This window comes from Danaus plexippus (genome assembly GCF_018135715.1).
Source record: "Danaus plexippus chromosome 3 unlocalized genomic scaffold, MEX_DaPlex mxdp_25, whole genome shotgun sequence".
NCBI classification, from domain to species: Eukaryota; Metazoa; Arthropoda; class Insecta; order Lepidoptera; family Nymphalidae; genus Danaus; species Danaus plexippus.
Genome location: NW_026869844.1, coordinates 3,888,394 through 3,904,281, shown reverse-complemented (window position 1 = coordinate 3,904,281; position 15,888 = coordinate 3,888,394). Strand labels below are relative to the sequence as shown.

The 15,888-nt window shown below is 31.1% G+C and overlaps 1 protein-coding gene across 2 annotated transcripts in view; it reads right to left on the bottom strand.

Annotated features, from left to right (window-relative positions):
* Window positions 1-665: 665 nt before the first annotated feature.
* The window catches only part of LOC116765829 (neuroligin-4, X-linked), a 55,424-nt gene continuing 40,201 nt past the window's right edge, over window positions 666-15,888 (bottom strand). Inside the window, exons 4-12 of one of the 2 annotated variants that reach the window (XM_032655433.2) lie at window positions 13,869-14,066; window positions 9,026-9,142; window positions 8,819-8,944; window positions 7,614-7,752; window positions 7,207-7,419; window positions 6,400-6,547; window positions 2,971-3,122; window positions 2,742-2,900; window positions 666-2,663 (exon numbers count right to left, since the gene is read on the bottom strand). In XM_032655433.2, coding sequence (XP_032511324.1) covers window positions 1,811-2,663; window positions 2,742-2,900; window positions 2,971-3,122; window positions 6,400-6,547; window positions 7,207-7,419; window positions 7,614-7,752; window positions 8,819-8,944; window positions 9,026-9,142; window positions 13,869-14,066 — 2,105 coding nt within the window. In that variant the 3' untranslated portion in view covers window positions 666-1,810. The remainder of the gene's footprint in view (window positions 2,664-2,741; window positions 2,901-2,970; window positions 3,123-6,399; window positions 6,548-7,206; window positions 7,420-7,613; window positions 7,753-8,818; window positions 8,945-9,025; window positions 9,143-13,868; window positions 14,067-15,888) is intronic. The other variant, XM_032655443.2, reaches the window with a different exon arrangement.

The following is a 15,888-nucleotide window of genomic DNA, read 5'->3' as shown; positions in this document are numbered from 1 at the left end:
TGCAAGTTTGTAGTACAAAGTTTCCATTTTTTTAGCATTAAAGCAATACTCTCAATAAAAAACAATAAAATCGAGTAGAAAATATCGGAAGCACAATTTCATTTTCATACGAAAGTCTACTACAACTAAGCTCTCTACTAATGTACGAACAAAATATGTTTAATTCATCGACTCGAGGCAGGGCACAGTAGTTTGGATATTCCGAAGATTTAACGTTAGATTCCTGCTGGTTCCTATGAATTTGGCGTTAAATATTTTTTATCCAAATTTTAATTTCTGCACATAAATGAATAAAAGCCAAAATTGTAATTATTTTCAACGCTAATAATCAACAGAAGTATAGAAGTATGAGAAAGAAAATCTTTAAGATTCGGTTCGGTGTTTTGTTTGATCGTGTTTATTAAAACAGTATATTACGTTCGTGGTGTAACAGTTACACCATTGAAAGGAAATCAATGATCTAAACATAGCATTGTTACGAAATAGTACGTCAATATCCATGATAGTTCTCTGAGAAGCAATTATCAAGTTCTGATACTCTCATTGATAACACTTGTTCCTAGTGCTCTTTCACAGTGACATAAATGCTCCTACGAATTTTGAATTATTACAAGCTTAATTTGTAGCATCACTTCGTTTACATTGAAAGGTTAATGAAACAAATATTTGTTCTCGTTCATTTTATTAAAAGTTTTATTCTGGGTGAATTAAATTTAAGTCTCTGTACAGACTAGACACTTAATCAAAATACCAATTATCCCGTTAAAATTATACACAAACTTTTAACTAAATGTAAAAAATTAGAATTAAAATATTGTGAAAGAAAATATTGCAAGTATTCGCTGAGCTTAACATATGACTGTAATTTTGATTTAAAATCTTAATACATTTTTTGCATTATTTTATACAATACAAAAAAAAATATACAAATAATAAACAATAATCTGAAAAAAGTGTCATAGAATTAAAAAAAAATCTTAACAAAGAAAAATACGCCAAACCAAACATTAAAATTCACGGCGATAAAATAAAATGATTCATTGCTAGGCGAAGAATTCCATTACAACCTGTTATACCGATAGCTAAGATATTTACATATTTACAAAAAAAAACTATTGGTCCTTCTATGTTAAAACTTAAGTTAGAAACAATTATGCATCTCATATTTTATTGACTAATTTTAAAATAAACATACGTGCTTTAATCTAAACGATATTAATTCTAATTTACTGGATTTATACATAAGAATTGGTGTCTTTAAATTTTCACTTAAAAAGTTAAATTTTAAATTTCTTAATGGCAGTTAATACTTACATTAGCTTTTATAAAACTACAAGAAACTATATTCGGGGAAGTAAACAAATAAAGACTTTTTATTAATTTCTATAATTTAAAGTCAATGATTTTCTTTTTCCAACATAATAGTTATGAATTATTCCATTATAAGGATGGATATGCGGCTGGGTTTAACAGTTGTTATAGTATATACATAATTATTACCACTTATTTATTTACAACAATTTACAACGAATACATTAACGTCTCACACACTTTACCTCCGATCAATTCGAACTCTACTAATTTAACGTTTATTGGATATGATAATAATGTTATTGAATAGTTCTCAACGTCATAATCACTAGTAAATTCAAGTCTCATTAGTCACAGTTAACGCCTTCTAAATTGGAGCGCGTCAAAGTTATATATAGTCCGAAACGCACTCTAGAAGGTCCGGCGGGAGTCACACGATCTCGTCGTGGTGTACCACATCACTGCAACTGCCGGCCCGTTGCAGTCAGGCTCGCTGACGTCACACTCGCAACTCCTCCATAGTAACATTAGACTTCGCGTTCAACTGCGTATTCTTCTTTGTAAGTGTATTTGTGTTTATCATTTGCATCTGGTGAGCAGACAGCAATGGCTGATTTTCTTGTAACTGACCACTAGCTAATGTATTTATATTGGATTTTCCTATCTTAGGAGGTGGCGGCGCACGAGGTAACGTGGCCATCCCTGCGACATTATTACTTGGAAGATCAGCGAATTCTGGAGGTGGTAACTGATGGTGAGAGTGAGTGTGATGATGGCCTAAAATTGTAGCAGGGTCATTTTTGAGGCTTGTCTGATAAGTTAAAGCACTTTCTAAGTCACCACAAATATTGTTCGGCATTTGTCCGTTTTCCCCACGTTTCTTTAAATGTGATCCATTTGCATGATCTTGGCCATTCATTCTTGTTTTATCTCTTTGGTAATAGACACCAGCAAATATAAGAACATTAAGAATCAATAAGGAACAGCCTATTGCTATGGTCACGCTCAAAGCGGTCGAGTAAGCAGCAAAGCCGTCTTCAGGTGGTGCGACCGTCGTTGCATCAGACTTGTGAATATCAGTTACACCCGATGTACTGGAAGTCACTGGATTATGTCCGCCAACATTAAGGTTTAAGGAAGACGTCACATTTAAAAGTGATAGAAGTGGAACTTTTGTGGCCAAACCGGTATCCGTTAACAGCATTTCCGTTGTTTTCTTAAATGGTGGAGTAAAAGTTTTCAGTGTAGGCTGCAAGGATGACTCCTCATGATCTAGCTGATGATGCGATTGAGGTACATCCTCACCACCTGGTCTGTGAAGATCTGGTACCAAATTTAACCAAAATGATAACCTGTGGACAACACCGTGATTATATAAGGCTTAAATCAAATATGCATGTTTTAGCTGCATAAATAGCTGTAAAAATTACCTATGAGCACGGTAATGATTCTTTAGTTTAGATTTAATGTCAATATTCAAATATTTTTTATGGACGGCTTCATATGCAGTCCATTCGATGTTTTTCAGTCGTACTCTTTCTTGTCTTCCCGCTCGAATTATATCGCTATCTGGGGCTTCATTTGGATTACTAAAGAAAAGGAATGAACAATTAGCTCTTATTATTACCTTTTAGTTTAACTTATTCGAGAGAAACTTACCCTGACTTTACAAAATTGCCCCAATACAACATAACCGATTCCGACAATGCTACTTCAGATTTGGTATAGTTTCGGGGGAAGTGAGCCAACCCGCCGACTAAGGGTGCTCCAAATATATACGGCAACTCCTCGCCGTGTATACACCCTTGACGCTACGGAAACACACATAGAAAATGCGCTACGGGGCTTGTAAACATCACAACACAAAAAACCTGTAACTCATAACTCGCAACAAAAGTTAATATATATGGTTCCTAGTATAATTTTAAATCAATTATTTTAAAACGTCGTTAGTATAAAATCTTGAAAATTTTGTCTTAATCCTAAATATCCTACAAAGCCAAAACCAACAGAGTTTATTTGACTTTTGGAAGACGTCTCGATTCAACGTTAATATTAAAATATATTATGAAGAAACATTTTCATTTCATATATCGTTCAAACATAAGCTGGTATGATTTTGCGAAAAATTTATTAAATTTGTGATATATTCATACATTATGATAGGATGTATATAATAAAGTAAAAGAAAAATATTAAACAAGAAAAAGCTAAAGAATATAGAAAATTTATGTATTGTAACCAACTTCTGGATTCCGATGGAAATGTTACGAAAACAACATTTTAGTACTGAAATATTGCTGCCAGTCCATTTGTCACGCAGTGATTCCTTATTCTTAGAAATATCGGATTCAACATACCGATTTGAACTTCGCAGCGTGGGTTGAATGGTAATGGTAAGATTGATCCTAAATTCTAACATAAATATTGTGTGACTGCGTGTTCTACTTCAATAGAGTGAATTGAAACTAAAATTTAGGTCACTATAGAATTTTGCTTCTCTCAAATTAGTCGTTATAAATATGTCAAAAATAATATTGGGTGGTCGGTAGCTTTATTGCGATCTTATTTCCTGACATGCTTGTCTATAACTTGGTTAGATACCGACCAAAAAAATCCATTTTATATAAATAAATAATTATGATAGATGGTCTCGGAGGAATTTTAGGTACATATAAAATCTAACCTGGATTAAGTTATGCCTAAATATAGATTAAACGCAAAAGTATTCGTAATCAAACATAGGTTCTATGATAAACTGTAAATGAAACTTCAATTCATAATTAAAATTGTGCAAAATAAATAGTTAATTTAGTCCCATGTATACATGACAGATGATCTGTATAGAATATGACTGGCAAGCAAGTGATTAGCTTTAGTATATTTGAAAAATATAGAGCGCATGTTAATTGATTTAACACCATAAAAATGATTCCTTAATAGAAGCAAGCTAAGCCAAGTTAGTTAAGACTGAACCGCTATTGAGTTAGTATCTCGTTAGAAACTAGCTAACTGGAGATTTTCCGTAATATTGATATCAGCTTACACTGGCTAACTATCCTATTTATAAAGATTGCGGAACTTGTTCACAATAAACTATAATGTCAAGGGATTTATAACTGTCTTTCCTTATTTATCTCAGCTTAGTTGTTACAATATATTTTTCAATAATCAAAAGGAATTGAAGCTATTTTTCTCGTCTATATATTTATTTGAAATGCTATATATAATAACTTATTTAGCATTCTATATGCCATGTCAATTAGCACACTGTCGCAGTAAATTATCATACAAGAATTTCTAACAGTCTTGTTGACCCAATTTAAGGTTGGAGTAAATTTTTCTCGTTCCACTTTTTACGCGATCATTGAATTATAATATGTAATTGATATAAATATCGAGATGATAAGAACATGAAGATGTCTGATTTCTTTCATACGATTAATAAAACCTTCGAAGAAACATATACTCGTATATGTGCACTATTTCCGTAATTACATGTTACATTAAAATGTTTTCATTGAAATCGAACGGTAATGTCCTTTGTAATAATGTTTTCACAACATATACACGAGCGTCTACAACGTTAAACGTAATTACATAGTTGTTATGATAGATGAATCTCGGAATACTAACCAGCTTAATTACTTTGGGTAAATTAAGCGTTCGATCGCTGAACTTTAAACGCAAACAAAAGCCTCGCTAGTTCACGCAACAACTATATGCTTTAATTATGATCTTACTGCTTTTGATTGCACTTACCGCAATAAATATTTCAAGCCACGATACACTTCGCTATACGCTTATTTTATTGTTCCGGGGATGCAAATTAGCGGAATAACAAAAAACTCATCTAAATATATATATATATGTATTGGTCCGAAGACAATATTATAAACGTATAAGTTCTTAACGTTAAAAAACAAAATTTGTCGTAATATTAAAAAAAGGTAAATTAATTTTACTAAAGCTATTTTTTATTGATTGCATACTCGTATATTACAACATAGGACTACCTTAAATGCCAAAGAAGATTGTCTAAACATATCTCAGTTAATTTGTATGTGTGGAGAATTAGGGTGTATTTTGATTTTGGTGACTATTTCAATACATTAATCAATTATAAATTAATTATAAATAAATTATTTTTTTATGAATATAAATGAGTTATAAAATTGGGTAAGCAAATTGATATTTTTCATATTTCTTGCATTACAGATCTAAAGTTCCATCAAACCAGTTATTGCATGAATAAAAAAAACAGAAGATCCACATAATGCTTTTTGGCAAGGCCCGCAAGAAAATAATGTTAACGTTCCAAGTTTTGTAGTAAATTTCGAAAAAGCATTAAGCCACAGCGAACTCCATCATAAATGTTGTATTGAATTTGCCAAGTTTTCATTTTTATACAAAAGGCATTTATAGATTCGGAATTGCTTTCATAAATATATTTAAAGTAAATAATTTAAATTCAAAAATTTTTATACATATGGCATTCATTATTTGTCATTTTATAACTAAAAACTTATAAATCATATTTTAAATTTAAAACGATTTATGGCTTGCGGTTTTATTTCCCTGAAATTCGTATAATGCTCATAATTTACGTTGGGTCAGTATGTGTAATTATTAAATTTAATACAATGCTTTTGTTAACGGTAATTTCAATTATTACTTGTGAGTACGTTTTTTCAAAAGCCTTAAAAATATTATTATTATTTGTAAATGTGTAAGTAATGAGCAAATAACAAATTTGTAATGTTAATTGACAGCAAATAATAAAATATTTTATATGTTTTCCTATATGCCTTTTACGATTTCGTCCCCGGTTTCCCTCTTTGATCGACCCCGAGTATAGTGGAGTGTTGCTATACTTTCATGTTACCCTACAAACTCTATCATCCAACAAATGTTCTTTTGAAAACCATTCAGTCGTTCCAAAAGTCTCCTTACGAAAAGAAAACAGTCTCCGCATCGAGAATTTTTCAAAAAAAAAGCTCTTGTAAGTCTTGTTATCAAGAAAGCAAACATAAGCACTTGAGAAAACAAATTAACACATAAATATTAAGAAAATATGAATATACATACATGTATTACCTGTGGATAGTCTCCATACTTTGTCTGATAGTCGAAGACGTACAAGTAGGAGTTCCTCCTGAAAGAGGAGTGAGTATCCGCAGTAAGCACGGTCGGAGCAACTACCTGAGCGTCACTCAGAGCTTCTAAAGTCTCGTCTCTGTTTAAATAAATGTTAAAATTTCTAAAATATTTTGATTAATAGCAATTAATCTTAACTAAGTACAGCGATTATGTCAGAAAAAAATAATTTTATCGTATATTTTAAGATAACTATATCAAGATCGATATAACATAGAGCTTGTATTAATTAAAATAATTTTTCATTTAATTTTATCAATAAGAACTGTTGTTCAACTTATAGATGTATTTATTCACACTGTTGTTATTGTGACTAGGTAAAAATTTTAATTTACCAAGATAATATAGGAGTACCGCAAAAAATATATACAAAATACATTTTATTTATAAAAGTTCTGTAAAAAAATCAAAAAACAGTTTCATCCTTTCATTCTCAGTTTAATTTTAAATGAAATACTTTATATTTTTTCTTGTTACAATCAACATTTTTTGATATACAGTAAAGATAAAATGTTGCTCTTACAACATTCACGGCATGACATATTCATAGGCTGGAGCTCAGGATAACAACATTATTGTCGTTAAGGAGATACATATATACGCAGATTCGTTCACACTTGATAAAAAGGAATAGTGATAAAATTTGTGAACATTTATTTATTAAATTGATGTGGTGTATTACTTTTGTTATTATCAATAAAATAATATTCCCAGTCGACCTACTGAGGGTGTCCATACCTGATATTTATCGGATGTTGAACTGGTCTTTCCCAATCTGTGTATTCGTTAATAATAGTGGCCAGAATTTCTGATAAGTGATAAGAATACGTATTTCGAACAAAAGATTTTAAAATCTTCGATCTTCTGTCAGCTTCAATGCCATATTGTACATCGTCTCCACTGAAGGCAAAATACGCTTCCGCCTTAGTAACTCCGAGCATGAGGTCGTATCTATTAAAAGAAAGCAAAAGCTTGTAAAACACATTAAAAATTATTTTTTTTGTTTTTGTTTATCACGAAATTAACGTTCTTAATTCTTCAGTAAATTTTGAAGTTTCGTAGACGGAAGCGAGTAAACAAAAATAAGAGAGTATTTCAAGATTGCATTTATATTAAAACTTATACAGTTTTAGAATTTTACTTACTTCGTGAGCTGTGCAATGGCACTTTTACGCATGAGAACCGCATTTATTATGTTCACGGCGGTGGCACCCTTGCCGAGAGGAGCCCTCGCTGCTTGCCATTCAGAGCTTGGCTCGTGGTTAATGGAAGTATCTCCAGTGTCTACAAAACGTTAAATAAATTATTATTTTATCCGTCCGTTTCTTAACTTAAACTAAAATTACAAAAAAAAAACGTAATAATATGGTGATATTAATTACGTGTAGTGAAAGAAAGATTGTTAAGCTGTATTCTATAAAAAAATATCTAACATAAATATATTATTGAATCTATGTAGCGAAATATGTTACTTAAATAGCAAACAAAACTTAAATTATTTCTTAAAAATGTGAAACAATTCATTATATTTATTTAAAGTAAAATGTAAAGAAAATAACAAAACAAAACAAATACCATAACAATCTTTGTAAAAAAAAAGTTGTTGTACAGAATCAAAAGGATTCCTTGTTGAACGGACTGAGATAACTGAAAACGTCGACGACACGAGGAGGGAGATGAGAAAACTTTGTGGGGGACAATTTAATAACGGAGCTCGGACGCGAACGGCTTGTCAACCGGGAAATTCTAAGTTCACAGTTCGTGAATCGAAACTATCATATACAGAGTGATCGAAAGAATTTGAAATGTCGTACTATTTGTAGAACCGAAGTTATAAAAACAATACTCTGAGTTGAAGCTGGCCAAAAACCTGTTCTCGTTCTATGTACATATGTATCTTGATTAATTTGAAACTACGAGTGAAAACATTAAACAAAGTACTTTGAACTGAATTGATGTTGTTATATTTAAAACAATTTAATGTCTTAAGTAAAACTTATTATATGTAAATAACTTCAATGAAACTATTCGCGACTTTGTCCACTAAACACACAATGCTTAAGAATATAGAACCAGCAAGTTTTATAGAGAAAACGCGCTGGAATTATCTCTCATATTCTTGTCACGAACCGTCCATTCGACTTACGAATTTCCTCTAAATTGTTCTTCTGTTTATCTTTTAGTCTCAGTTTGTTCAGGCATTTACACTCCTAGCAAGCTATTTTTCACCGCCTTTACTTACCTTGCATATATTTTTTATTCATATTTATTAAAAAAAATATTTGATTCAATAATTTTAGTTCAAGGATGACATCAGTTTAAGAGTCGAATAGGATTTATAGAAACTTACCGATGACAACGCCATCCACACTAGGCCCAAATGCGTATGAGAAGTCTGGTGCCTGTATTGGAGCAGATAGAAGCGTTTCTAATGGCCTCTCTCGTAAACATCGGAGCACGTCCGGTGGAGTACGTTCTATGAAACAAATCTTTTGTTATTAATGTGATTATATCTTAATGATCTTAATAATCTATAAGCCTCATAATCCAATCTTACCAGGAGGGCAGTTGGCGTGATTTGCAACTATATCTGCATACTTATTGGGGTCGGCTACTAAAGACCACGGACTCAGTCCTGACCCTGACATTAAAATGGCCCTATGGAATAATAGACCTGAAATAATGTGAGATGTGTGCAATTATTTATAGTCTTATGTTTACCGTACTAACATATGATTTAATAATTACATATATTCAAAGTATCTTAAATAAGTTATAGGAATCGATGTCATTTAAGTAATTGTGAAGGTGGTAATAAAGTTTGTTTGGAAACATCTGTTGCTGACGCGTAACTTCCGACTACAAAGTACACACTTATTTGCAGATAAAGCGAACCTGAAATTTCAATGTAAAATCGAGTGAAGAAATTGAACTTTCTCCGAGAGTTACCTTTTATTTGTCAAGTCAAAGAGCTGACCTATCAAAGCTAACTTGGTCACTTTAATGTAGATATGTAGGTATTTTTTATTAAAAAAATCGAAATTATCATCTGAAATGTGAATTAAACGTTTCATTGGTTTCCGATACAAATTTGTCCATTATATGTTGAGGTTTACTACAACAAATGAAAATATGATCTCGACTACAAGCTATGAACAATTATTTCCTCATTAAAAGGTTAAATTTCAGGAAATAAAAACAGGCATTACGTTTATATATTAATAAAATTAAGTTTAAATTACAGACCGTTGCTTGTTTATAATAATTTAATTTAAAATGTAAAACATTATGCCATTGATTTAGTGGGTTTAAGTGTGCAAAAAAATCTATCTAAGTGAAGTAGCAGCAGAATTGTCTCTCAATTCATTCTTGATGTAAGTCAATTCTATCTTAAGTAGGTGTCTCGTCTGATATGTAATTTTTAATATCCGCAATGCGGGTATTTTATAATTGCCTCACCACAGCTTAAGTAGGCTAATTATGCTCTTAAAAATGTACTAGTTCTTATGTTCTTACGGACCTATCGTTAACTATTCAAAGGACTGTGGATGGGTGTTTCCGTTGCGGATTTTAAAACGACACAAAGTTAAATATAAGGCATAGTAGGTGACATTTAGGTATATTCATTCAGATTTTGATTTAAAATTTACATTTACCAGTTATTTATAGTTTCTTATTGACTCTTTTTTTATAAGAATAAATAAAAAACCCAAAAATTTTGGAAATATCAAATAAAGGAGCAGTGATAAAAACTATTCTATATTTATGTTAGCAGGTATATTTATTTTTAATAAAGATTTCTCTGATAGTGTTTTAAATAGTTCATTGTTACAACTGATTGTGCTTTTAATTAATGCGTATGGAATGGAAAAGCATCCAGTTACATTGATGAAACATACGCCAGCAAAAAAATAATCTCAAAACGCAAATAAAACAAATATTACAACAAAAAAATTAACGAGAAACTCATTAAATTCCAAGCCCATTAGCCTTTTAACAATATTGTTAAAACTGAACTATTATCGCAGTATTTTACAAAAAGTCCATCCCACTCGTTTTATATAACAAAGCAAATAAATCACGTTCCATTTATGTTTTGTCGTGAAATAATATTCGCTTACTACTTCCGATAGTTTCAGCACAGATCTGACATCGACAAATGGAATAGGACAAAGAAAATAGACAGAATAAAAAGTATGCATTCTGTTTGCTTCTAGAATTATTTTCTATCTGTTTTACAATCAGTTTCATGACGTGCTATTGTTATAAAAGTTGTGACGCACTTTATTCGTGTTTATATTAATAATGAAATATTTTACTGGACTTAATCTAGTATTACAATAAATATTAACTTTCTAGAATGTGTGTATGTACATATAATAGGTTGTCAAATATCTCCCTTCCGCTTTTTTGCTCTTTATTCAATGCTTTATAAAAAGTGTTACAGTGATCGGATTTAATTCAAATATGCGCAGTTTTGTTCGAGAATCTGTTTCCATCTAGATGGCAATTTCATAATACCCTCTCGTAGAAGCCTTCTTATTTGCGAAGAACTCGGACAGACACTTTTCACAAGCCTCTTTTGAGTTCAACATTACACCATCAAGGGCGTTCGCCATGGATAGAAACAGGGCGTAATCACATGGCACCTATGTCCGGGCTATACGGTGGATGCAATAAAACCTCCCATCCGAGCTCCCGTATCTTCTGACGAATCATTAACGACGTGTGTGTTCTGGCGTGGTTCTGGTGGAACACCACACCCTTCCTATTGGCCAATTCTGGACGCTTCTGGTCTATATCATACAAAACTACCAAACGGATTCTATTTAAACTCTAAGTAAAGTGGTCGTAAAATCAAAATAATATATAGGCTATAAGTTATTTCGAAACCAAGGTATAAAGGTTGTATTGTATATAAAGTCACCTGACACAGACCATACATATCGCTTCTGGTTGGTGGCCAAATCTATTGTTTTAATAATTTTTATATATTTCTCTATAAATTATTTCGAAGCCGCAGACATAAACCAGAACTTATGTAATAAACAAAATTACGTCACCTTTTTATCATCCACTTTAAAATCTAATATTCTTGGACTATTGAAATATATAGTGAAATGTATTTAATTTAAAATTTTCCATTACTATTTTGTTTTTTAAAGTAATATATAATTTTAAGTACTGTAATTAAAATCCTGAATACTGTTTATACAATACATAGAATGTAGAAGGATAAGAATATTTTTGATAGCAAATTTCAAAATTCTATAAAAATTTTCATAGAGTTTGGTGCTTTTAGTTAATTGTTTAGAAAATTGGCATGTCCGTAACAAAATTCTGTAGAGAGCGTATTCAACAGCTTGCGCTGTTTATTCTACAAAATTTATAAAACTTGAAAGTGAATAAATAACAAAACAATGATTTTTGTATTACTAGTTTAGACTTAATTTTGTTCCCAGATACGAATTTTTTTTTTGATATCACCAAAAATAACAAATTTACACAATAAAAAAAAGGATATATCTATGTAAGTGCTTTTTCCTGTTTCTTTCCGGAAATGGACAGGTTTCACAACAAAATAGTCGTTTTAAATTATATCCGCTACAAAAAAAACATGTTAGTGACAGCACTAATAGTTTCGTATTCATCTCCCAACTCGAAGAACGACGATCTTTTTACCTCACAACAATTTATTTTTACCTCAGCCCAATTTCTTTTCACCAAATCTAAACTTGCGAAGAGTATAAAGTCATGACGCGATGTGCGAATCATTAATCGTTTAATGTGTTTTGGCCCTTACGACTCAGAGAGGCCTATTAATTGTAAAAGGATTTTAATGTAAAATAGAACGGCTAAGCCTATAATTGTCTAACAGAATCATGCCGTTTCATCTGAACCTTATTTGGTAAATTCCTGCTAATGTTCCATTAATGGGGATAAGCCTTACCTTGTAATGGTAAGGATAAAATGTTATTTGTTAATAACCCATATTTATCCGGCTATTGAAATTAATAAAATGTATGAAAAGGTTTGCAAAGGCAGGCTTACAACTGACATCACATCTAAAATATCTAACACATAATAACAAAGGTTTTTATTTTCATATCACTTTTACATAATTTTAATCCACTTTCATAAACGTATTATAATAAATTGAGGTAAAACAACATTTTCAAAAGTATTCTCTTAATACAAACGATCTCATTTATTCTCCGGAAAGCAGAGGGCTCACCATTGTGCTATTTTGGGAATATGACAAGGAATTCGTGTAAGCTCGGCAATATTAATTAAAGTTTACGTTGAGGCATTGCAAAGGCATATGCAGAACATAAATGATATGACAGAAATTCACCGTCTTGATAACACGTAATGAGGGCGTGTTTCATAATTAAGAATAAAATTTATTTTGATTTTTGTTCTGATGATATGATGTATTTTATTGTAACGAAGGTGAATTTCAAATATCACATAGTCTCTTTTAAAGTTTCAATTTAATATATTAACACTATAAAAGTTAATGATAAATGAGAATTCATTTTACCGTACTTAGATAAATACCATTGAAAGGTTTTTAGGCATTTCTCGTGTAAAAGTACAGGCTTGTACATTATTCGTTCGTATAAGGTCTTACATTATTTACAAAAAAAAAAAAAAATTAAACTTGAACTACGATATATTAACCTTCTTTTCTTCATCCAGCTCGCATTCAAAATGTAGAAACGTAGTACGAAGCTGAAATTGCTTTTCTACAGTGCAATATTTCTTTTATGATTCACTGCTTTCTGAGTATTCATAACAGTTAATCTAGGTCTCAAACTAAGCTACGTAAGTACTATATAAATATATACATATAATAAAGGAATTTGAAAATTGTATGGTACATTTAGGTTGGTCTAATATATTAATTACAAAATGTTATATTAATATATATATGTATATGGAAAAATAAGAACGCTTCCAAGCTGTTTTGTTTTATAATAAACAAATATATTTCAAGGATAATGTGTATACTTGAGTTATACAACCAACGTATGAGCGTTTATCTGAAGAGAAATTGTGTCATATTTACAAAGACAAACAACTTGAATAAGCCAATATCGTGGAGTCAGTTTACATAGGACTGTTAGTTAATGTACATATTGACGATAAAAGTAGGGTTGGTAACAATGACCTCAGTGTTGCTACGAAACAGCCGAGTCAGTTTGGATTTGGGAATTAGATATCCAAATCTGTGTTTATTCTATGGCTTAGGAATGGTCTACTTAATAATCAAATAATTTATGGTCATAGTTCAAGTCTACTATCTCTCAAATATTGATACAGGATGGTCGTAATTAAAAACCGTACCCTCGCTTAAAGCTAATGACTTTTATATAACGACAGCATTATTCTTATACCTTCAGGCACAGCAAGCGAGGTAAGCAGGAAATGAACACACGCAGCGCCCGTCCCGTGTCCCATGAGAGTCACATTAGTGGGATCGCCTCCAAATACGGCCACGTTCTCTTTGATCCAGTGCAGAGCTGCTATCTGGTCCATTAAACCGTAGTTGGCGGGAGCACGTGGGTAGTCATCTGAACGAGGGTTGAGAAAACCTGCAAGTAATACTCTTTTTATACGGCATAAAAATTAAGTACCGACAATCTTGTATATATTGGTAGTAAAATTTGTTTTCTCTTTATTGCAAAATCTAAAATAGATTATTTATTTCACAATTTGACTAAACTTAATATTCCAATAGAAATAATAACTGTGAACAATCTATTTATCTTAATCGGCCGTCGAGGGTTTTGAAACTTCACCAGAATCTGTATTAGAATAAATTATCAAATTGCATCGTTGATAGCAACCGTCCCAACCGGAACAAAACTGAACTGAAATCTAAACCCGTGCAATAATAAACTTTGGGAAAGCGAACGATTACGCAAACGACGCTCGAAACGTTTAGATTAACGTTAACCCCTGTTTGTAAAGAAAGGAAGCGAAACATCTGGCAGACGAAGTTTTTGCTGATTATGACTTAGTAAATAATAAAATTTGTGTTATATCAAATGTATATAACATTAATCTGTTGTATATTTTTTTTAAATAGATTGTTTGTATATTAAATAATAATTTTAAGTACACTTACGTAGAAAAGGTTACATGAAATTTGTAAAATTTTTATAATTTTTTCTTAGCAGATATCAATTCCGAGTAAATTTCTCTTTATATAGGACTTCCATTTAATTTTGCAAAGGCGTACCCGGTTAGACAATTAATTACCATAACAATGATAGGATAACAGCGCTGTAATGAGTTCTTCAGAAGCAATCCTTTTGAATATAAAACGGATTTACCGGTGACATAAACGAATTAATACTTGCGGAGAAGGGGATTTATTGGCGTATATTCTGATTTACTTTACATTCTTTGTATTTCTTAGACCTTTTTTTATTATAACTTTCGTAAATATTTGACAAAAAATAAAATTTTTAAATATTTAGCCGTTTTTATGCGCGGTTTGATTGCATTTTGCTTATATATCATGCCAGAACAGCTAAATGGATATTGATAGAAACAAAAGATAAATACAAAAACTCATATTCTAATATGAAGTAGAAATAAATTTACGATAGGGGTATGACTACATGGTCTTAGTAAGAAATGAAGGGAAAATCTAGTAGCCTCTTTAAATAAGACTTTTATTTGTGATTAAGATGTTTTGAATATCACAGAAATGTGTATCACAATTTTTATGAATCAACGAAAAGTTCGAGTGCTAAATATTTAATATATAGAAATAGTCTCATAGAATTACATTTGTCTTTTCAGTATATGTTCCAAAATGAAAAAAAAAGACACCACTACCGAGCATTCTTTGTTAAATAACAGTCTATGTAAACGTTGTTTTAAACAACTTCCTAACTGGCATCCTTTTGATGACATAAACGGTAAACTTATATCAAAATTTCAGGTAACTTTGTTGATGGAAGTGTGGTTGCGGGGAATGCGGTGAATTCTCATCTTAACCTTTAGTTCGTACAAATACCTAGAATATGTTTCAAACAGTTGCGTCTGTAAGAAAATTATAAAGATATTAAAATTCTTAGACTGAAATCAGGTAGCGAAACTTACATTGTTTAATTTCATCCCGCCTGTCGTATGTAATAAAAAGTGAGATAAGTTTAAATAATTATTTTTTTATTTCTGATAGATAAATTAATATCAAAGACTTCTTATCTATTTTCGTAGCCGTAACAATAAAAGAACAATTTATACTTTATAAGAGTAACTTCAGTTCATCGGAAGGATATCAAATTACCCGGTAAACGAAAGAATAGCTTTTTGTAATAAAAATGTTTTTTCAAAAGATTTTTATTGAAGAAATGTAATTATTTTTTCGCTCCAAAAATATACACTCTTAAACAATATTAG